Source organism: Phyllostomus discolor, chromosome 7, assembly GCF_004126475.2.
Source record: "Phyllostomus discolor isolate MPI-MPIP mPhyDis1 chromosome 7, mPhyDis1.pri.v3, whole genome shotgun sequence".
Lineage (NCBI taxonomy): Eukaryota > Metazoa > Chordata > Mammalia > Chiroptera > Phyllostomidae > Phyllostomus > Phyllostomus discolor.
In genome coordinates, this window is record NC_040909.2 from 8,202,412 (window position 1) to 8,226,448 (window position 24,037).

At 53.2% G+C, this 24,037-nt stretch overlaps 1 protein-coding gene across 4 annotated transcripts in view; it reads left to right on the plus strand.

Annotated features, from left to right (window-relative positions):
• ANO10 (anoctamin 10) overlaps window positions 1–24,037 on the plus strand; it is a 111,044-nt gene that overhangs the window by 58,953 nt on the left and 28,054 nt on the right. For 2 of the 4 annotated variants that reach the window (XM_028518339.2, XM_028518338.2), the window contains exon 12: window positions 22,175–22,291. The exons of 1 other annotated variant lie outside the window; for it this stretch is intronic. In XM_028518339.2, the coding sequence (XP_028374140.1) occupies window positions 22,175–22,291 (117 nt within the window). Of the gene's footprint in view, window positions 1–22,174; window positions 22,292–22,671; window positions 22,779–24,037 lie in introns of those variants that run through there. One more of the 4 variants, XM_036030455.1, reaches the window with a different exon arrangement.

The following is a 24,037-nucleotide window of genomic DNA, read 5'->3' on the forward strand; positions in this document are numbered from 1 at the left end:
ATAAGGCGTGGGGGGTGCAACCAAGCGTTTAATCTTCCCAGTTGTGACTTTGAAATGCCTTACTGCTTTGAAGGAAGATCTCTAAAGTGCTTGTTCTCCGCTCTCTTTCAAACTGCCAAGATGTGGGCTATTTCATTGTCTTGCTTTTTCTTTTGCTTGCGTTGACATGAAAAGTTGTAGAGTTGTTTCAGTAATAGGCTGAAAGCTTATTGCACAGGAAGGACCAAATGGCGGGGGCGCTATACACACCCCATCCAAGGCTCCCGTCGCGGCACAGCCGGACTCGTGGGAAGGGTGAGGACCCTGGATTTAGCAGGAAAAGGGGGACAGGAATGGTTGTCGAAAGCCCGGCTGCAGCCCCCATGCCCCACCCACTGGGCGACTCTGGTCACGCAAGCCTTCTCTGAGGGTCGAGTCATTTCCCCTTCTCCGAGTGTCCTGCTGGTGACTGACTGCCCGGCACAGCCACTCTGAGGGCGGGAAGAGATAATAGTTACAGATGTCTAAGTCCTTAAGGCACGGTATTCATAAAAAGGATGTTTTTGTAGGATTATTTTTATCAGATGACTCATGATAAAAGGAGACCTCTTTAGTGAAAGGAGACTTTCATTTACAAATGTTCGGGTAGTTGTTGAGTTCCTCTAAGACAGTCTTTTTTGTTGGAGATCAGTAGTGATCATGAGATAACTCAAAGAGGTTTCAAACTTTATGATGTGATCTCAGTTTCAGAGAGGTAACTGCTGTACCCGGGTGAGCCAGGCCAGGTGGCGCTTTCACACCCTGGGGTCATCAGCAGTGTTAACAAAGGGAACAAACCACCAGCTCCTTGACGTTGTGGGTGCCATTACACTCTCGCTTTTCCTCTCCTCCTCGAATAAGAGGAAAAGACTGCTACTCCCTCTGTTACAGAGGAGGCTCCCTCCTGCATCTGGACTCGGGAGCAGCCGTTCCCGCAGCTGCAGCCCGGCCCGGCTCCTCACTGCGCGACAGACCAAATGACTGAGTTCAGTTGCTCGGTACCTCGCACCGCTCAGCGGATTCCTAAGCCAATGGTGTCCATGACTGATTATGGAGGTGGGGGCTACCAGCGGGAAACAGAGGTCTGTCTGTAGGGAAGAGCTCCTCTAGCGCCACGAAGAGCATTTTCTCTAGGGTGCACTCACAGTACCAGCCACGCAAGTCCCCATGTGTTCTGAGCGCCTGGAATGAACAGTTTTGAAGAGTTCATTCTGTCCAACCGTGCACTCTGCACAGTGTCGTGGTGAGACCCTGCTGCGTCCTCTGTCGCCCCCTCGTGTCTTTGGTGGTCCCGGGAAAGGTGTGTAATCCATTCCTGCGGCTCACACCAGGCCCCTCACTGTGCGGTCAGCTGCAAACATAGAAAGTCCACATACTTGGTCGACTGGTCGTGCCCACCGGGGGAGAAGCTGGCCCCCACCTCCGTAATCAGTCATGGACACCATTGGCTTAGGAATCCGCTGAGCGGTGCGAGGTACCGAGCAACTGAACTCAGTCATTTGGTCTGTCGTGCAGTGAGGAGCCGGGCCGGGCTGCAGCTGCGGGAACGGCTGCTCCCGAGTCCAGCTGCAGGAGGGAGCCTCCTCGGATGAAATGCCGTTTGCCATGCAAATGAAAACATGCGACCTGCCCCCTGAAAGAGCAAGACCCCCAACGCTATAAAAGCATCCGATTACTGAACTCGTTGGGAGCAGGGCCTAGGGGCTGGAGGCAGCTCTTTCTCACTGGGGTGGAGTCACTTGGGAGACCCTTCTTTTCAGAATAAATGAACCCACACAGAGAGAGAGGAAAAGGGAGTTTTTCTCAAGGAACAATCTTCTTGTTGGACCGTTGCTGTGTGGCATGTGGCGCTGACCCCTCCTCAGGGCCCAGCGCACAGAAAGCTTATAGCTTAAACTCCTTTGTTCCTAAGAGAGGGTGTAATCAAATCATTCTTAAACATGAGCAAAAATTGAATCTTTTAAGAGACAAATTCAATAGCAGTCTCTTTCTTCAACATCCGTGTCCTAGTTATTGAATTGCCTGCCCATTACCCGTTGCTCCTGGAAACTGGCCTCCCGTCGACCGCAGCGAGTGCCTCCGCGGCTCCTGGTGGGAGCTCGCCCCCCCCCCCCCCCCCCAGTGCTGAGCAGGGAGTACCTGGCCTAGGCTCCACCGTGCGGCTCTTCCTGGGAGGGTTTGGAATTGCCACCAAGAGGGGCTCGCCCTGGCCTGCTTGCCCCCGGAGCAGGGAGCTGTGAACTCAGGAGCGGTCATCGGCGTCTGCCCTGGGCACACAGGCTGGGGAGCAAAGGGGGCCCTCTGGAGATCGGGGGCGGCCAGAGCAGGGGCTCGGAGAAGAGGCTTCCAGGGCCATGGAGGGTTTGTGCACCCACCCAGCATGTCATCTGTGTGCGTGGTCCAGGAGGGGGCTGGCCTCACACTGGGGAGCAGGGGGCATGAATTAGGTGACTGTCCAGGGGCTTCCAACCCCGACGTCCCACGGTTCTCTAAAGGCACCTGCTCAGCACCTCAGTGCTGGCCGTAATTCAAAACTAGATCTTACACGTTTTCATGCTAATGGTTGACCAAGCGTATTTGGTTTGCTTTGATGGTCAGATCCTATTTTTTGAAAGGGATACGTGTTTTTAATTCTAAAGGTCAAATATTTAAGAATGCAGTGATAACAAAGTAACAGGTCAAAACAGTGACCTGTTTTGCTCTCATTTCTCAGTGTCAGTGACTCAGTATTTTCCAGGGGCATCCAACCCGTGGCCCGTAGGCAGCATGCAGCTCAGGGTGTCTGTGAATGCGGCCCAACACAAAATCGTAAATGTACTGAAAACATCATGAGCCTTTTTTGTGATTATGTGTCACAGTGTATTTGACATGTGGCCCATGACAACTCCTCCTCTTCCAGGGTGGCCCAGAGATGCCAGAAGGGTGGGCGCCCCTTTAGCCCTTTCTTCTCACCTCCACATTTCCAAAAAACACGTTTTTCTGTTTCACTGACTCCCTGCTAACTAGCATGAATGCTTTTACACCCATAGTTTTACATCATAATTTTTGGTTAAATTAATATTTGATGGTTATGCAGGCATCACTTGCAGATAAGCATGTTTCCTTAAACATAACCGGGTTGACAATGGCCTTGGTTTCTGTTTGCTCGGTTTTCTCTGTGCCTGTGACTGATTCCGTCCTCGGGCCAGTGCGCCCGGGCGCCTCTGATGCCTGATGGCTGGGTTGGGGGAGGGTTGCCCTCTTGTTCCCATCTTCCCCGGAGAGGCTGTGCCTGGAACTGTGTCCTCCCAGTGGGACCCGGGCAGGTCACCCTGCAAACACCCTCAACCTCCAGCTTCTTGAGAACTGACTTCGCTTTGCGCCCACACACCCCTTCGTCACCCCCTTCCTGGTGCTGCCTGGGCGCGCCAGAGAAGGTCGAGGGTCCTGTGTGTCTGAAAACGCCTTCACCCCGTTCCCCCTGCAAACTGGGGAGGCACCGTCCCGCTGCATCCAACGTCGCTGTCCGGAGGCCGGTGCCCGTCCCGTCCTGTGTTTCACAGGCGACCCGCCCAGCCTCCCTCAGGCACGTTGGGTCTGCTTTCGGCCCCCGTTGTTTGAGGTTCCCTGATGACGTGGCTGTGCAGGTTGGGTGCTCCTTCTTTCCCGCCCGTTGAGCTTGACGCTAGGCAAACTTCTGTTCCTCAGCTCTCTGCCATTGCTGGAGCGACGTCTTTGGAAATGGTCTTCCCCCATCTTTCATCTTCTCTGTTTCTGCACCTCTGTTGCATTATCTGGATTTACCAGTCGCTGTGTATTTCCCCGTTTTCTGTCTCCTTTTTTTGTTTGCTTTGATTTGTTTCTGTCTTGAGATTTCCTCCACTGCGTTTTCTAACTCGAACATCGGGTTTATTTCTGCTCTCCTGTGTTCCGTGTCCGAGGGCTCTTGTTCTCCGCATGCCCCACCCCCTTTCGAAACCAGCATCCTGTACTTTGTCACCTGGACGCACTGTCGTTCCTCTGAAGTTTCCGCCTGTTCCCCGCCTGGTCTCTGTCCCCTCGCCGTGTAATGGTGTTGTTATTGCAGGTGGGGGGGCAGGTTGCGGGGGCTGGGGCTGGCTGTGAGGGCTGCAGCTGGGAGACAGGGGCAGGGCGCTCAGACCCTCCTCTGGGTCCCACCTGCAGGGAGCGGACTGTCCCTACTGTGAGGTGCGGGAAGGAGGAGAGCAGCGACAAGTTCGTCTGTTCATTCCAGAAGCCTCTCAGAGCCCAGTGTTACATTTGGATTTTAACCATTTGGTTATTCACTTTGCTCCTATTCAGCCTAATACTTATTTAGAAATGCCTGCAGCTTTAAAAAGCGTTCTCTTTTTCCTTTTTTTAAAAGCTCTCTTCAGGGCATGTGCCAGTCACGTTTCACTAAAGGTCATTACTTCCCTAGTTCTGTTTTCATCACCGAGTGCTGTGGGTTTGATCCTTTTTATTACATCATTTGATTTTAGATTGGCCACACTCTGAATTATTACACCCACGTCTGATATTCACTTTTCATCTCTACCTCCAGCTACTCGGAGAAGAAAGTAAAAACAAAATGAAAGCTGTGTATAGGAGATTAGGCTGAGAAACTTTTTACAGAGTCTCAGGACCAGCAGAGACTGTCTGTCCTTGGGCACCAGGCGAGAACCGTCATGCACGGCGGGGCCTGCCCTCGCGCCCCCAGGCTCTCCTTTCAGCCGAAGGGAATGGGGGAAAGCAATCCATCTGCGTGCAGTCAGACAGACAAAGAGGGCATAGACATTCTTCTTTACGAATACATTTTTTGAATTAAACTCAGAGTTGACTTTATTATGTAATCCCTCGAACGGGGACCCTTGGCTTACATCGGGGTCAGTGTGCTCAGGGGCCGCTTCAGAAAACGTGCATGGCCGGCTGTGCGGGTGGGTCCCCGTGGTGTCCCCAGCGCCCTAGCCTGGCAGACGCGTTTCTGCCGGGGGCCGCAAAGCTGTCACCCGGGCACTAGGCCCTGCCACTGATGCTCTGACCTCGAAGCCAAGGCCGAGTTTAGGAGTCTCATCACCTAGTGGACTTTTTCAACTGCTTGATCTCTCGAGATTTTGCCAAATGTCAGGTCATGGTCAATTTATGTTTGGATTATCTGCGGCGTACACATGGTGCGAGTATTCCTTACTGTTTGAAATGAGAAAAGTTATGTCAAGCAAGAACACTCCATTGGGGCGAAGGTTAAATAAGCATTTTTGAAAAGTTGATGTCCTCACATCACGACCGAGAAGGGGCTGTGTGTCCAGCGTTAGACAGTCCAGCGTTGGCCTCTCCTTATAGTGGTGTCATTTGCTGCCATAAAAACAAAGTTGTATGCAAATCTTGATCATTGGAAAGACGGCCTTGATATCTAAGTGACAAACACAAATGTGTTTATTTGCACATGAGCCTTTCTGTAGGAAAAGGCCCGGATATCATCCAAATGGAAACAGCAGTAGTTTTCTCTGGCTGCTAAGATTTGGATAACTTCTTTTGTTTTTATTTTTCTATGCTTTCTCTACTTTAATGATGATTATGCATCTAACTAATCAAGCCTAGTCGGGAACGAGGGAGGGGAGCCGGAGAAGGGCGCGCCCCTCCGGGCTGGGTCAGTCGCACGGACGTCTCGGCAGGATGCCCGGGGTCGGCGGTTTCACGGCCTCACGACAGCATTTCCTTGCGCGGCCACTCGATTCCTTCATGACCACCAATGCACGTCTCTTTAATCTTAAAAACCAAATTACGTACTTCTTCTAAGTCACTCTAAAAGGCTGTATTTTGAAGTGGTGGTTTCTTTTCTTTTGGCTGATACTCGGTACTCGGTTTCTGCATATATTCATTCTCTCTAACCACCCTCTGTTTTCTTTTGTGTCTCTGAATTAAGCAGCAAAGAGCTGCTTTAACATACAGATGGATTACGGGGACCGAAAGTTAGTGAACACGCCTCTTAATGAAAGCTTTGGCTTAGCCAAGTTTAAAATGTTTATCAGTAAAAATTATAATCAAGGAGAGATTGTTTTAGTTCAGCCACCAAGAAGCTTTCGGCTGCCAGCAGGAGGAATCCTCGTCTTCTGGAGAAATGTCGCCCCTTCTGCTGTGGGTCCTCTGCTGGGTTATGGATCCAGAGGGACCATTGGTCGTGGATAATCAGGTCTGGTGGATTCCTCTGAGCTCGTCCGAGTTTTCTTACCGGCTGCCGCACTGACACCTGGTTCTAACGTGGAAAAGGATGCGGTCGGAAGAGGAGCGCTCTGACTTTCTCTGCGGTCAGACCCCCACGTGGCGCCCCAGTGGCCCATTCTCCCTCCTTCAGTTTCCCCCTTTCCAGAATATCGTATATGTTCGATCATACAACAGATGGCCTTTTAAGTCTGTGCGCGTTCACTTAGCACAGTGCGTGCATTATGGAGACTCGTCCGTGTTACTGCACTTACCAGTACGGTGGTTCCGCCGTGTTACTGAGCAAGTATATCATTGTGTGGCTGTTCCGTAGCTCACCCATTCTGGAGAAGAGGGGCAGTTTAGTTTTTTGCAGTCTTGGTGATTTTGAATGGAGCTGCTATGAACAGTCTGCCCACAGGGTTTCGTGAGACTGTGGGTTTTTGTTTCCCTTGGGTGTGAACACCTAGGAGTGGGGTTGAGCAATGTGTGGGAGTTCCCGTTGCTCCGCATCCTTGTCAGCACTTGGTGTTGTCAGGGTTATTTGGTTTACTTTAGCCACTGTAACGGGTGTGTTATAGTGTCTGCACTTGCACTTCTCTAATGACTAATGATGTTGAGCATCTTTTCTTGCATTTGTGATCACATATTTTCTTTGGCCATGGCACTGATTTTTGAAACATCTGGGCCAGTTTTCCTGTAGACTGTCCCACAGTGGGTGTCTCATTGTTTCTTTATGACGTATTTTTTTTTCTTTTCCTTCCCTCCTCCTCTCCCTTCCTTTCTCTTTTTAAAAACTGATTCCTCTGTCCCTGTATTATATTGGAAGTATGTCTAAAGGCTTGATTAGATTCTTTAAACATCTTTTGGCAAGAACATGTTATGAGTGATGTATATATGAGGGATTTTTAAAAATAAATGGAATTGGAGCAGATTCAAAGCCGCACCTCGACGATGCTCCCCGGTGCATTGCAGCGGCTTCCCCAGGGTGAGACCAGGTGGAATGGTGCCCTTGGCTCTGTGAGAGGGATGAGTGGGATCACACCCACGTGGGCAGGCTGGACCTCAGTACCGAGGGAAAGGCGGAGGGGAGCGTCCCAGCAGGGAGTAAGCAGAGGGACGACGGGAGCTCACAGCTGTTCTCATCTGAAAGCGTCTGTTCTCTCCGCGGAATCTCAGGTAGGGTCAGCGCCGACAGCGAGGAGGTAGGGAGAGCTGCTGTGTGTTTGAAGAGAGAGGCGAAAGTGTAAAATCAAATGTGGGGATGGGAGATTGAATCGGACCAGGGAAAAATAGCAAAAGTTAGACCCCCAGAGCTCTCTTGAGGACGTGAATTTAAAGTGAGGTCATTCGAGGTTGTATGTTTCTCTCCAACCATTTGTTGTGGGTGTATTGCTAATAACTAGAGCAATTTTAATTAACCGTGGCCTTTGGGGGGATTTTATCAGAACGTGGGGGTATTCATGGGAATATATCAAATACAGACATTTTATTGGTATAACTGGGTACACTATAGAATTTTAACGCCCCCCGGTGTACACCTGAACATCCACCCCCTTCCGTGGAGGGGTGTCACGAGGCTCCAGATCGGGAGGGGAAAATCTAGACTTCCAAGGAACATCCTATTTCCTAAGCATAGAATTTTGAAATTTTGAAACTTTGTACTCCCAGAATATAAGACATCTTATGATAAGTAGTGAAAAAATAAGTGTTTTATTTATACTCGGTTTCTTAAAATTTTTTTCATAATTGGAGGCAGTCTTACTGTTAGTTAAACCTGGGACTGAATGTTTGGTGTTACTTTAAATAGGTTTCCAACTGGGGGAAAGTGTTTTCTGAATATTTTCTGGGCCATCACAGCAGTGTTATGTAAGGGAGGAAATCATTATAGCATCCTTCTAAAAATACTTTCCTGGAAAATATTCCGCAATCAGAACATTTCTGTTTAACGGCACAATATTAAAAACTCTGCAGCCTTGATTTACAATCTATGATTTAAAATTAACAGACTTTATTTTTTTAGAGCAGTTTTAGTTTTGCAGAAAAATTATATTGAAATACAGAAGTACCACATACTCCCCCCCATTTCCCCTGTTATGAATATCTTGCATTAGTATGCTACGTTTGTTGCGATCAATAAACCAACACGGATCCACTGTTAACTAAGGTCCACGGTTTACACTACTATTCGCCTTTGTGTTGTACTTTCCGTGGGTTTTGTCAAGTGCATAGGGCCAGGTAACCACCCTTACTGTGTCGTACAGAACAGTTTCGCCGTCCTCAAAGATCTCCCGTGCTTCCCCTGGGGTCATCCTGAGCTTCTCTCCCCCCAAGCCCCTGGCCACCCCCGGTCTCTTTACTGTCCCTGCAGCTTTGCTTTGGCCAGAGTGCCAGGTGGCCGCACTCATGGACTGATAGATAGCACGTAGCCTTTCCAGACGAGTCCTTTCCCTCGGCTGCGTGCGTGTAGGGTCCCGTTGCCTCTTCATGACTCGATGGCTCATCTCTTCTCGTCGCTGAGTAGTGTCTCACTGTGGAGATGCCCCGTGCTGTCCTCACTCTGTCGTCTGCTGAGGGACATGCTGGTCGCTTCCAGTTTGTAGCGATTATGAGTCAAGCTGCTATAAACTGCACCTTAATTATTAAAATACAGTTGTAATTGTTGGTTCCTCTTTTAAGTTAAGCGGCACCTACCCTGATAGATGTCACGTTGACTGATTGGCCACGGTGGTCCCGAGAATATATCCGGATGGCCCTGGACCAGCCTCTGGTGCTGAAGTGCCTTTGTCACTCGGGTCCCACTCAGAATCTGGCAGTCCCGCCACGCTGCCCAGCGATGTCACCTCCTTGCCCACCCCCAACCCCTCCCTGCTCTGAGCTTCTTCCCTGTGCATCCTTCTTCCCCGTGGCCCACAGGCAGACAGTGCCATGGGCCTCTGGACCCGGCCCCCGCGCCAGCAGGCCTCCCCTCGCGCTCGGCCTCTCCACGGAGGACTCTGCCCCTGGGATCCGTGCCCCCTTCCCGAGAGTGCCACTGGGTCTGCTACCCACCAAGCAGGGGGATGCTCATGCCTGCCCCCTCCACTGGGGCAGTGTGTGGGCTGGGCGGGGATCTGCACGCAGGCCCCAGCCTTTGCACTCCGCAGCACTGACCCCTGAAGGTGCGTTCTCGCCCCCAGGGTAGAACAGGAGATGGTGGCAGGGGAGTGGGCAGGTGGCTGGACCACAGGCGGGTCAGGGAAGGCAAAGGAGAAGTGCCACACTCTGGGGTGTGACAGGTCAGCTGGGCGTTGCTCTTGGAGCCTCTGATGGACTTTGGGCTTGAGTTTACCCACCATACATTCAAAAGGGTTGCCACTGTCCTCTCGTGTATACGAGGTCTGTCCGGGAAAAGCCCAGCCATTGTAATGTAACAAGAACGGTTTGTGCAGCATCAATGTAACCTGGCAGCCAAGGAGAGAGGACTGGAATGCACACACATGAGCAATGACGACTTCACTGTACTAGTCAGTGGGGGCAGTAGACACTGTTGAGTGAGCCTGTGTCCCGTGTGGCTGTCACATTCAAAATGACCAAGCCAGTAGAAAAACGAATCTGCCTCGAATTTTGCATTAAGCTTGAACATGCCTCCTCAGAAAGCATTCTGATGGTTCAGAAGGCTTTTGGGGCCGATGCAATGAGTGCAGCACAAATAGAAGTGTGGCACAAATGCTTCCAAGGTGGCGGAGAATCTGTTGAAAGGGATCCACGTTCTGGAAGGCCTGCAACAAGCAGAACACCTGAGAATGTCAAACGTCTACGGGCTGCAGTCAACAAAGATCAGGCACTGACAGCGCGAGAACCGGAAGCTGACCCGGGGATTGCAAGCACTACTGTCTGACACAGGACCTTGGCATGAAACATTTCATGGCAGAATTTGTTCCTCAGCTTCTGCAACCAGAGCAGAAGGAACATCGTGCTGTGGTTGCTAGTGACCTGATTCAGACCGCTACCAACGAACCAGATTTGGTGCCCTGTGACTTCTGGCTTTTCCCAAAACCAAAATCACCTTTGAAAGGGAAGAGATTTCAGACCATCAGTGAGATTCAGGAAAATAGGACGGGGCAGCTGAGGGTGATTCCAACGAAAGATTCTGCAGTGTTTTGAACAGTGGGAGAGATGCTGGGAGACCTGTGTGAGGTCCCCAAGGTGCCTACGCTGAAGGGGACTCAGGCGTCATTGTCCTGTGTACAGTGTGTCTTGTATCTTCTTCAATAAGTGTCTCTATTTTTCATATTACATGGGGGGATACCTTCTGGACATGCCTCGTGTAGGTTCTGCGCAGTTCGGGGGGCTCAGGGGCCTGTCTTCCCCGTGTGGACACATGGGTCCGAGGCTCGTGGCGTGCAAGACACGGGCTTACACGTAGTGGCAGATTTACTGCTCTGCGTTTCCTGTCGTCCACGTCTTCATCCTGTGGCGGGGATTCGTAACTCATAAAGGAATTCACATAGAACGAGTTTCAGAAAAGGTTATTGTTACAGGAAGTAAAACGAGGGCGTGGAGGAATTCTGTGGAGCAGATCGAACTGTTGCAGCTTCCATCCGAGGGCTGCAGTGTCCCCTGTGAGAGGGTCCTTCCCAGGAGGGGGACACGGGTGTCACAGCATCTTTGCTCGGCTTCCTCCTGGAACAGGGTTTTCTAAAGCGGATCTGGCTTAGACTCTCACGGAGGTTTGTCTGCCGGGAGCTGTGCCGGTCTTAGTGCACAGCGGTCTCCTTGTAAGGGGCCCCGCAACAAGGATAACATTTATAACAAGTCTCCAGGGTTTCAATATTTCTGTTCTTTATAAGCCACAGAGGTCATACCTAGCACAGTGGGTGTGATGTCACCGCCCGTTGTATAGGTGGTAGCTGGGGACGCAATGAGGCTTCCTTCCTGACCCTTCTTCCCATGCCCCTTCACCCACTGCCTTTGTTGCCGGGAACTCAGTGGTGTGACTTGGTGAAAGGAAGGCGGAGAAACTGCAGCGACCATTCCAGGATCACACAAAACCTCCCCCCGGAGCGGGAACAGGCGGGCCTGGCGTCTCGGTGGATCGGATCACGAGCCCCTTAGGCCCCGGCGATACCCCTGCGGAGTTTTCCCGGAGGCTTTGAGCATCGCCCGGGCAGCCTCTCGGGACACGGCAGCTCATTCGATTTCTGCCCGGTGCCCGTCTCCTCCTGGCAGCTGACGCTAATTTAGAACGTTGTTTGTAGCTTAGAGATGGGAAACAAAAAGCACGTTAGGAACGAGGAACCTGTAGGAAATGTACGTTTCTTCTAGAGGGAAACGTGAGCCCCTGTTTGTCATAAGCTGGTCCTGATGCCGGGGTGCGTGAGCTCCGCCATGTGTGGGTAGCGGTCTGCTGAGAGGTCTTTGGTGCCAAGTTCAATTCCATGGGAGTCTTTTTTTTTTTATCAGTTTTTCTCTCTGAATTTATTGCAAGGCATGATCAAACTTGCACTTCATTAGATGCAGCGTTATCTGATTTAGTTTTTGGCAACCGTTAACCTAGATCCTATTCAATTCTACCCACAAACTGAGGTGACGATGGTACCAGACCCCAGCAGGTTTGCGGCAGAATGGTGCTGCGCTGGCGGTGCCTAGTCATGCTACACTGTCGCTGCCTCTGGAGCGACACTTACAAGTAACAAGTCCTGGAAAGCTTCCAGTGTGAAAGATACACTCCCACTAACTGTGTTTCGTTCGTAAGACCGCTGCCCTTCCCTTCTTCCCCTCACGGCCCCCGCCACCTTAAGTGCCCAGCATCAAGCCCAGCCCACACTCCGTAGCTCATGACAGAGGCACCTTTGCTTGGCTGTCCCTTTATGTGGTCCCACTTCGGTGGCCCTCCTCCTGCAGGGGCATCCACACTGGTGTGTGTTTGGGGTGCGTCCTTCCCTTCCGCCCATTAATTGCGGTTCTGCTGTTTCGTGTGCTTCTTGTTTTACGTGCCTGCATCTGGGCTCTTCCTGTCTGTCTAATTCTCTGCCACTCGGCATTGTGTTTGTGGCATCTGCGTGGCTGTAGAGACACTGGTTCAGCGTCTCGCGTAGATTTCCATCTTGTGACGGGACCACCCTGACTCACCCATTCCGCCTCCGCCTCCCGGCCTCTGACGCCCTGGCTACTACACAGGCATCAGCCCGGCGGTGCTCCCCGTGGGGGGAGGGGTGCAAAGGCTCCTCTTCGAGCACAAGCCGGAAGTGCCCAGCTTTAGCAGATGTTAAGCCTCTAGAAGGTGAAAATTAGTGCCACCAGTACAAGAGACAACTTTGGGGGCTTATTTAAAATACACACGTTTGGCATAAAAGATGACATTCCAAGGCGCAGTTGCGATGACTGTTAATTATCAGCTGCTCGGCCCCGAGATGCTATTTTTGTGGTGCCCTTTTCCTCTTCCCCGGGCGCCCCTGCAGGTGCCGGTGGCTGCCGCTCCTTGCCGAGGGAGCCAGCCCGAGGTACCCGAGGAGTGGGCAAAAGTAGCACATCAGCTTCTATTTAAAGAAATTAATTATTTCATCACGTTGCAGGTACTTAAGTATGTTCCAAATGTTGTTTTCTTCGCTTTTCCTAACCTCCGTGCCCCAGAAGTTAGCGCTGACTCTGTTCCTGTCACTCTTAGGCCTTGCCTGGAGCGTTGCCTCCTGCACCCCAGGGTGCTGTCATTTCGGTTTTTGCGTGCTTCTTTCGTCTTTGTGCCCTGAGACCGAGGTCAGAGTCTGGGGCCAAAAAAGACAGAAAGGTTTGGAACCGAGGTCCGATTGGTTGTGTTGCTGTCACGTTTGGAAGGTGTGCAAGCCCCGCCTCCTCAGAGACTCTGAGGGTGAGATCAAGCTTTGCACTTTGCAGTTTGGGGCCAGGGGGCGGGGCCTCAGTGGGTAAAGGGGGAGAAGAATGTGCAGCCAGTTGATCAGCTCAACTCGGCGGTCCTAAGAGGGATCCACGTGCCCAGGGAGGTGGCCCTCTGCCCCACTGACCCCCCGATTTCTGGTCTGTGGCCCACCTCAGCCCCAGGTTACTCACCCCCGCACCCCGAGGGCTCACCTTACGGGCCTGGCTACAGGACTTACAGACTCTCTCTTGCATGTGCTCCCTGCCACAGCACCCTTGACCTCTGTCCACTCCTGACCCGCCTGTCTGCCCCCGAGCTCCACCCCCACCTCCACAGTCACACCCTGACCTTGTCCCTGCCAGATAGCCACATGACTGACCTCCACTTACATCCCTCATCACTGACCTCAAATGGCCCTTTAGGGTGCCTAGCGGTCAGGCCCGTTTTCCCGGCCCTTTCTCCTTCCACTCTCCCAGTGATGCCTTCGTGCCTTCCCCCCTCAGTCCTCCAGGCCCTCCCGCCCCCCACCACTCTCAGCTGGCGGCCTGCCTCCCCACTTCATTGGAGAGCCGGAGGCCTCCGGTGAGAATGCCATCGGCTGTCCGGCTTGTGTCTGTGCCGTGTCTTCGCCCCCCTCTCCTGTTACCGCAGGGCACCGTGTCCGTGCCCCACTGAGGACACGTCCCCACTCATGAGCGGGAACCCCATTCTCTCATGTGTCTCAAGCACACGCCCCCCGCAGTCCCCCGCCCTCACCTGCACTGTGGTCCGTTTTCGGGGCCATTCCCATCCACACACGAACACGCCGTTCTCTCTCCATCGGGGCCTCACAGGCCCCTCCCGTCCGTGCTCCAGCTGCCTTTAAACAGAACTCCGTTCGTGCTCAGGTCTGCGGTGACTTCTGAACCATCGCTCCACCAAAACGCCACTTCTCAAGGTCCAACGCCACGGCCATTTCTCAGGCCTCCTCTTCCTTGACAACCCTGATCCAGAAACACTTTTTGCACTTGACTTCCAGGCCCCTGCATCGCCTGCTCTTCCTCCCGCTGTTCCGACTGCTCTTCTCCAGTGTTGCTCCCTCCCCGCTCCCATCTCGCCTCCTCCCATCTCTCCCCATCCCAGCCTCCCTCTCAGCTCCTCCCCCTTGTGGGTGTGGCTGGGTGGTGTGTCGTGTGTTGTGTTTCTGATCCCACCTTCCACCCCTCCAGGTCAGACTGTCTCAGGCTTTGCCTTGGGTTCTCCTCTGATCCTCACCCTCCCCTCAGGCGACCTCATCTCCTCTCAACCACAAACACCACCGAGATGCTTTTGAATCTCCAATTTTTATTCATAGCTCTACAAACAAAGCTTCCTGTTAGACTCCTCTGTTGGGTGTTACAGGTCTCAAAATTAATATTTCCAAAGATAAGCTCTATTTTTATTGATAGATAACGTTACATTAGTATTAGGCGTGAACACCATGATGCGCACTATCTGTATATATCGCAAAATGATCAGCACAATACGTGTAATTAACATACATCACCATGGCTACAGGACTTTTTGTGTATGCTGAGACCTTTCACGATCCACTCCCTCGGCAACTTTCAAATATGCAACACAGTACCACTAACTGCAGATGCCTGACACACCCGTGACGTGCTGGTTTTGTAACTGGGAGTTTGTGCCTTTGGTTCCCTCCCCCATTTCCCCCCCCCCCAAAGACAAGCCCTGGCCGCCCCCAGACTCGCTCCCTCTGCGGACCTCCCCGTCTCAGCCGCCGCTTCACCCTTCCCGGGGCTCCGGCGCAGGCCTCCGCCATCTCTCGTCTCCGGGCATAGTCTTGTCTTCCCCGCATCTTCCCTTCCCCCTCGTGTCTAGTCTCAGCAGCCCCGCAGTGATTCTGTTGATGACCTTGTCCGGAGCTGGTTACTCCTCCTCCCAGAAGCTGCCAGCTGGCTTCCTCCTCACTCAGAGTAAAGCCGGGTCCTCCCGGTGACTGACGAGGCCCGTAGGACCTGGCCCCGGCCATCTCCCTGCCTTCATCTTCACCTTCGTCTCTTTAATCGGCCTTCATCTTCACCTGCTCTCCCCCCACCCCTGTTTGTTCCCCTTAGACACCTGGCCTGGCTCTGGGTCTCTGGGTCCCGTGACCGGCCCGTCAGGCTGCTGCCTTCGGACTTGGACGTGGGCTTCTCCCTGGGCCCGAAGTGCTCTTCCCTGGGGGCCACTCGCCCAGCTTTCTGCTTCCTTCGGGTCTTTGCTCCGTGAACCTCGGCCTCTACGCCAGGCCCCTCCTGGCCAGCCTGTTCAAACCTCAGCCTCCCGCTGTCTTCACGTCCCTGTCTTTGCGTCACAGGTGGGACTCGCCACTCTCTGACACAGCGGACGGGTCCCTTACACACAGTGTAGTTTTCTGTCTCTCCCGAGTAGGGCAGCTCCAAGCTTCTGTTCCGTCCGGGTTCCGCAGCAGCTGGAACAGCGCCCGACGCACCGCGGCGCCCAGTGTGCAGCTCTGGCGGACGGCCGCAGGCAAGCAGCGCCCTGAGCAGGACGCACTGGGATGCCGGCTTGGGGTGGACCCACGGACCCGCAGCGTGGAACTGAGGTCCAGAAATAAGCCCCTCCCTGGGGTTTTCCAGACATGTGGTGCCACGGCAGTCCAGCAGGGGACGCCGTGGTCCCTTCGACGAGCGGTGCTAGGACCAGGGGACAGCCCCGTGTGAAAGAAGGAGGCTGGCTGGTCCCCTCCCCAATACCACGTGAAAAATCACCTCAAAGTGGATCGGAAACCTAGATACAAGAGCTGAAACTGTAAAACTTTTAAAAGGAACATAGGTGTAAATTTCCATGACCTTGAATCGGGCAGTAGTTTCTCAGGACACCAGAAGTGCACACAGCAAAAGAAAAAATAGATAAAACTGGACATCATAAAAGTTTACAACATTTATGAGGCACGAATTTGTGCTCCTTGGACAGCGTCAGGAAAGGGAAAACACACAGAAGGAAGAAAGTTGTTGCCAATCATATCTGTCTGGTAAGGGACTCACATCTAGGACACACAGCGAACTCAGCAGTAAAAAGACAAAATTTATTTTACATTTTGGTTTTTCTGCACTGCTGCTTCATCTTGTTGCCCGGATTGTCCCGGCTTCGGCCAGCACCCTCCGGGTGCCTGTCCCCCATCTGCTCGGGGCCTCCGGGTGTTGTCCTCCGTGGGCAGCCTGCATCCGGCGCTCTCGTGCCTGGGATCCCCGGTTGTCAGGCCGCAGCAGCCCCGTTGGCGTGTGAGGGGGTGCTGAGCGGGGCGCACGCTGACATCCCCTGATTGCATCTCGGTCATCCAGTGGCGTGTGGTTTATTTAGGACGGGGACCTCCATGGTGTTCCTTGGGCGGTGAAGCTTCCCTGAGCCCCCACCCCTGCCCCTGCCCCTTCCCAGTCTGTTTCCCTGAAGCTCCGGGGCCTGGGGCTTGTTTTGGGTTTTGTTTCCCCTGTGGGAGACGGGAGACGGACGAGCGGGTTGGATGGGGCTGGAACAGGGAGGCGTCTCCCCACGCTGGCGGGGGCCGGGCCGAGGTGTCTTCCCCGGAGAGGAAGCCTTTGCTGTGGAGAAGGCCCTGAACAGCATTCCATGAGGCCTGCTCTTCCCTCCCACTGCAGGACCCATGGGGGGGGGGGGTCCTTGTGTCCTCCCAGGAGAGCCTGGCAGGTCTCCTGGAGGGAAAGCCCGCGAGTGGGGGGCCCCCAGGACTCTGCAGCCCTTAGTGGGTTGTCACCTTGCTGGTCACACGCAGCCACTGGCAAGCCATCGGAATTACCCTGAAGTGCTCCTGCCCATTCGTACCTCCAGCAGCACCCGTCCCAGCGAAGCAGGTCCCGGTCGCCGTACTTCTCTGGAGGTGCCCACCCGACTCTCCAGGATTCGGGGTGCTGATGTGCCCGCAGTTCTCAAACCGGCCCACGAGACGTAGGGGACTCTCAGCCTCTTGGGCTTTTCCTGTCAAATCGACAGAAGTGACAGTTTCTAAGCTCTTTACATGTTGAGACTGAAACCCGAAGAGCTCCTCTTTTCTGAGGAGATTTCATTTCGTTTTTATAAATCTGTCAGTTACAGAAATAGTAAATTGAAGCATATGTTCAGTAGTAAAAACTCTGAATCTTGCTCCGGGGAAACAGGAAGCAGAATGTGTCGGTAACTAAGCAGGCTAATCGTTTGCTCAGCAGTTAGCCGCAGCGGCAGTGAAAGGTCCAGGTGGAGTCGGCAGGAATCCAGCACCTTCCCCCAGCCCCCGTGGGTCAGGCTTTCCTTCTCTGCAGGTCGGGACCTTTCGTGGCCCGTCCCCCAGGCCACCAGCCGGTGCCACTGGTGGGTTGGTGCCTGGGGTGTGAGCCGTTCTCGCCTGGAGGAGGTTCCCGGTTTGGAAGCGTATTTGGGTAGACGCGTTTGCTCGGGGGCACGTCTCCTGAAACCGCAGGCGGTGGGGGACACTGTGGCCTTCGGCAGGACATTAGTACATGCAGATGGCCAGTGTTCACTGGAGGAATGAAGACTTACAAAGAACAAAAGGAAGAGGAGGTACTTTCTCTTTCCATTATGAGCAGATACCGTCCGATTTTCAGAAGGTTTCTTCGAGGGACACTAACATCCTCTGCATACTTTCTTTCTTTCTTCAGAAGAAGAACACCCGATTGGCTCGTTACCGTCACGAGGGTGTGGAGGCCCAGACTGCGTTGGCAGTGGTCAGAGAGATCAGTCTGACAAAATAGTAACACGGCAGTTTTAGAAATGAGCATTTCTTTGTCCCGACTACTCGCCGTGCAGCAGGGGTGACGGTGGCGCGGCCAGCGAGGCCAGCGAGGCTCAGGCGGCTCCCTGACCCGCACTGTGACCCAAAGGCGTCTGTCTGCACAGAGGGCCACCTCGTCCCCAAGCTCGTGCTCCCCCACCCCCATCACTCGCTCAGAGAGCCCGGAGGGTCGTGTAGATGGAGAACCCAGAACTGCACTCTCAGCGCCGACACGGGTCCCTGAAGGTCGGTTTGGGACGCAAAGGCTCTCAGAGTCTCTCCGCACCGAAACCGCAGCAGCTCTGAGCACGGCCGCAGGCAGCACTGTCTACCAGGCTGCCTTCCTGCGGGAGCTCTTAGCCTCTCCCTCCTTCTCTCCTTACACACTGGGCTTCATAATGACCGCGCAGCACGGCAGGGGGAAGGAGCACAGCGGGAGGGGCGAGGGGAGGAGGAGGAAGCAGTGACCCCGGCAAGAGACAGGCCAGAAGCAGCAGCCCCCAGAGGGGGCGCGTTCCAGAGCCCGGCCGAGTCCAGCGGGGGCCTCGGCACCCTGCAGCTGGCCCAGAGCGGGCAGGTGGCCACCCAGGAGACGAGACAGAGCTTCTGCCCAACAGTGTCGAAGAAACGCCAGGTGTCTTCGTCTCACGGCGGGGACCCAAGGAAGTGGTGTTAAACATGACCCGTCACCGACTCACTTCTGTGCTGAGCAAACTCTTCCCGTGGCCATAGCATATAAGTTAGCAGGGAAACAAAACAAAAACCAAAAACCAGAAAGAAAACAGAAGCCCTGAAGGGAAGGAGCGACAGCCTGTGAACCGCACGGCTGGCTGGGCGTGGAGGGGGGAGGCGCCGCGGTGGCCACGCCCCTGCGGAAATCGGACGAGCCTTTCGGGATTTCAAGAACTCGCCCCTAATTTGCATCTTCTATTTCGGAGGAGAGGGCCGGGGACACACTGCTGTAAACACAGCTGCCGCCGTCGGTCGTATCGCGAGTTTCCTAGTTTTTGTAACATGACATGGTTCCGCTCGCTCCCCGGGCACCTGGCACGAGGCTCCCTAGAGTGTGACGGCCCTGCCGCGACCACAGGCCCACAGGCGAGGACGTGCTGCCAGCCGAGGAGGTGGCACGTGGCCGCCGGCACCAGGCACGGCTGTGCCCCGGTGCAGACCTCCTCCGGGCCCGTCCGCTCCTCCTCCGCCGCTGGGACACCCTGTGGTCCCCACTCGGAGCGCGTTGTCACGGAGCGCCGGCCTCTGCGTCTGTGTCAGTTCTGAAATCCCGCCCATCCCCCCGCCCACCTCGCCTCCCCGGCGTTTCTTTCCTCCTTTACTTCTCTTGGGCTGGAATGATTTGAGTTTTTCTTTAAAAGAAGACTGTTGGTGAAGAACCACAATCACGGCCCAGAAATTGTCTTCTTTCTTTTCATAAACGGGCTATGAAAAGCCCACCCAATGACTCATTTTGAGTGTGTTGTTTTCTAAATCTGTGCAGATTCCTGTTTCATACTAGGTTTTCTTGTATTTACAAAAGCAAGTAAAAGAGCTAAAATGCTTTTGATAATTTTTTTTCTCAGCTCAGTTAGCATAAAGCAGTTTCTCACCTTGAAACAGATGTGCTGTATGGAAAAGATAAACAAGATTTTTTAAAATTAATCTTTTGAAACTGGGTGGATGTCTGAATCATCTTTCCCCAGCTGCTGGGACAAGGTCGGCTCTTTCCTGCGTCTCTACCCGTCTCCCTCGAAGCGGGGACCCTGCGGCCCACGCTGCCGTGGGGGCTGCTCATCCCAGTCCCCAGCCCTCGGGGCCGCTGAGGGTGGGGAAGGGCGGAGAGGAAGAGCCGGCAGTTGATCACCAGGCATCTGCGAATGGAGATGCCCCCTGGCCCTCTCAGCGGTGTTCTTGCTCTTTAAAAATGATGTGTTCAAACCGAACAAACCTGTCAAGTTGGTGGAACCTCTAAGTGTGTAGCCAGGTGAGGGGGGCAGGACGGGGATCACTGCCACAGAAGATTTGGGGTGGTAAGGACTGGCGGCAGAAGGCCACCCTCTAAGCAGCCTGGCCCTTTACAAATGCTCTCTATGTGTCCGCAGAGCAAATGACTGAGAAGGGATCACCAGACTCTCTGAGTCACCAGTCGCCTGGTTTTGGTCCGTGTCCTGGGCGTAGGGACAGGTGTGGCCAGGTCGGCAGGTTCAGAGCCCAACAGGGCTTGTCGGACTCGCTTGGTAAGTGAGGACTTCCTGTGTTCTTTTTCACACAAGTGGGTCTTCCCCATGTGACAGTAATGCATGCCCACGAAAGACGAAAGGTGGAGAGATGGCCCTGAAGTGCCACCCTCCGGAGAAAACCACCGTGAGGAGTGGACACTTGGTGCAGGCGCCTTACGTGCAAGGGAGACCCCTCGGGGGCTTTCCTCTCACTATTGCCCACCAGGACTCGAGGAAGAGGAAGCGGGTGCACACTCGTTAGCAGGGAGGGAAGGAGCCGCGACTGTGCCGTGGTGGGTGGGGTGCTGGCGACGGGAAGGCACGCAGTTTCTGAGAAACATGGAAGATCTCTTTTCATGCACGAATGTGTTTATTTCTTGCCTACTATTTCCCCTGCAGAGGGTAAGGGCAATCACGTCTCAGAGTTCTAATGGGGTGAAATAACGGCCCAGCACCACTTTCCCGAATCACACACTTACCTTCCGTGGGTTGTGCGCAGGCCCCGGTTAAGGCAGTTCACTTAGTTCAGAGTTGTAACGTACGGCGTCCTCTGGCCCACGCCCTGGCGTCCCCTCCTGCTGCCGTGACAGACACCCAACCAGTGTCCTCCAGTGTCCTCGGTCGTGGTGGTCGCATTTCCGTGAGGGCTGCCCACCCCTGGCCTCTCCAGCGCTCTGGCTGACACCAGGCAGTGCCTGGGCTGCCCTGGGGTTCTGCCCATTTTCAAGTCTTCGGATTGAATTATTGCTCGTTCTGGTCGGATGCCGACCTCATTGTTTCATGTGTCTCCCAGGAAACATCCATGTTATTTATCCATCATCCTCGTTTTAAAAAATATCATCGTTAAACACTCATTTCCTTTTTTCAGCCGTCTTTGTTGTTGTTGTTGTTACTAATCCAGTGCAACATTTCTTAGAGGCTATTCCATCTCCTTCCCTGATATTCCTGAAAGTCTTTCACTTTCTTACCTTTAAAGTCATCTCACAGCTTTTAATATTCAATAATGTGTGTGATCACCGAAGAGGCAACTTTGGTGTCTTGCTTGTTCAGATTTGCGTGGGCGTTGACCCTGGGTCCCAGGTCAGTGCCAGAGGCGGAGAGCCGCCAGTGAGTCAAGGCCGTGCAGCTCAGGAAAGACTTCCCCGCAGAAACGACCCCGTTGGCTTACTTCCGTTCTGCAGAGAAAGAAAGACGCGTCGTCATAAACCTCCCAGCCTGCTGTCGCAGGAGCCTCCTCACGGTGTCGAGCTGGAGCGGAGATGAGAGGCCAAGTTGCCGGGGTCCCCTGTCGTAACGGGCGCACTCTGCGAATCGTGAGGGATGCTCTCTGCGTTTCTGTGCGCCCGCCCTGTCGTCTTCGTGCGTCACCGTCAGTCCGTTCATCAGTACTTACTGATTATTATGTCACGAAGGAAGTTACACCGGACACTCTCGGGGATGCACAGGATCCCAGGCACCTCGTGTTTAAGACACAGGTGCTTCTCACAGCTCGGCCTGAGGTGTGTGTAGCACAAGGGAGGGTGCTGCTGGGCGAAGAGTGAGCCGGCTCTGCAGCGCTGGGCGCTTGAGATGCTTTGGTTATCAAGATGCAAATAGGAAAGCCCTGGCTGGAGTGGCCCAGTGGATTGAGCACAGGCTGTGAACCAAAGTGTCACAGGTTCGATTCCCAGTCAGGGCACATGCCTGGGTTGCAGGCCATGGTCCCCAGCAACCGCACATTGATGTTTCTCTCTCTCTCTCTCTCCCTCTCTTCCTTCCCTCTCTAAAAATAAATAAATAAAATCTTAAAAAAAAGAGTTTATAAAAAAAGATGCAAATAGGAAAACAACATATTGTGGAAGACTTTCCAGAATAATCTTTGTTTTTTTTCCTATAAAACATTGAGGGTAGCCTATGCTATCAATTTAAGGGAATAACTGGTTTTAAAAGAGTAAACAAGTCAGTTAATGATTGAATGGGCCACAGTGGGGTGGATTACATACAGTTCATGGGCCCGGTGGCTCTCAGATACGTTACAGGCCCGTCATTAGGAAGGGCCCCAGATTAATGAGCGGGCCTGCAGATCGCTCAGCTGCTGGTTTGTCTCTCGCACACATGGTCGGATGTGGCCCATCCACGTGTACCCTTTCTGCTTTTCAGCACGCGCTCCTGGCCCTGAAGTTCATCCTTGCGTTCGCCATACCTGACAAACCTCGGCACATCCAGGTGAAGCTGGCCAGACTGGAATTTGAGTCTCTGGAGGCTCTGAAGCAGCAGGTAAGGGCAACCGTCCTGACAATGAATGTATTTCTTTAGCAAATGCTGGCAGACAGCACTCTGGGACTCACTCTCGGCACGTCCTTCCACCTTGACCTTCCCGATTCAAATCGCCATGAAAGACCCCAGTGGTCCAGACTGGCACAGCCAAACCAACCTCCTAATAATATGAGTGACAAATAGGTTCAATGAACTAAACAAACTAAGCAAAACAAAAATATTCAGGCAACGGTAAATAAAGAGTAGAGCTGGCATTCAGCAAAAAGAGCAGAGATTTCCAAGAATCGCCCTGGGTCCGCTCCCCGCAGTCTCTAAATCTGCCTTCTGCAGAAACATGCAGCAGAAAGAAGTGAGTAAACAGAATCCCAAGTATCTTGCAGAACGAGAGAGAGCAAGACAGTGTGGGCAGAAACAGCAAAAAGTGCCAAGAAGCAGAAAGCTCTTCCCAGTGACTTCCACGTTCTACCAGAGACCAAAAATAATAGAATAGAACAGAATAGAATAAAAGAAAAGAGAATAAAAGTCTCACGCTGGAATTCACCAGTTCTCCCTCACGTTCTGAGCAGCTTCCTTACCTTCCCTAGTGCCGTTTTCACACTCGCTGGCACATCCTTCGCATGTTCTTCCTCCTCCTCCTTCATCCTTTTTTTTTTTTTTTTACACACTGTCATATACTTTTTTTTTAGAAAAAAAATGTAAACATCAGATGAAATCTTTGGAATAGAGTTATTTTCACACACGATGTATTTCACACATGGAGTCGGGGCCACACGTCGAGTGGGGAAAGTGAGATGACGCAAGTGGAATTGGCTCGTAAATTCCTCAGTGAAACTCAAGGTCACAGCGAGACCGAGACCCAGACCGAGGGGAGGACAGGCCCACAGGCTCTTCTCTTGGCACCTCTTCAGTGTTGTAAACCATTTGTTCGGCTCTCATCTAAAGGAGAGGCTGAGAGGCTGGGACCCCGTGGGTGAGAGGCAGAGAAGTAGGTGGCCCCGAGGGGTAGGTGGAGCCCAGCCCCGCCCCGCAGCGAAGCTCCTTGGACTTGGCGAGGAGCGGCGCGTGGGCACAGACCACTGTGAGGGCCCCGATGTGTCCATCCTCAACGTATGGGTGTCCTCCTTCCTGAAACACAACTGTCTGAGGGCGCCGTGTGTCCTGGCTCCCCCGGCTGCCCATGCCACCTCTCCTTTCACAGTCGCAGGAAGAGGGCGCACCTCTCAGCATCTTGGACCCTCCCTGGTCCCTTGTCCTGGGGTGAAAGCCTCCCAGGGGACAGAGGGCCTTTCCAGACAGAGGTGGCAGGGGCTCAGCTGCATTCCACAAAGGCACCCCCATCCCCCGCCCACAAAGCCACATCATCTCCTCAGGAGGTGCACTTCTAAAATGTATCCAGAAACTCATGTCCAGTGATTGTTTATCAAAGCGTTTACTGTACTCATGTAATTTTCAAATCATTTATGCATCACTAATCATTATAATGACCTGTCGGTCCAGAAGAAAATTTTTCATTTGCAACTATTTAATTTTTGGAGAAAATTTTAGATGTCAACTTAAAATGGCATGGGAGGGCACATAGTACCCCCAGATTTTAAGGGGTATGTAAGCAAAAAAAAATTAAATTATAAGCATTGCCTTTGGCGGAGTTTTTCCCCAACGGACTACACCCCCAGTGAGATTCTACAGAGCGGGGCGGGCAGCTTCCTGCGGGCGTGCACACGCGGCAACTCGAGGTCAAGGCCAGGC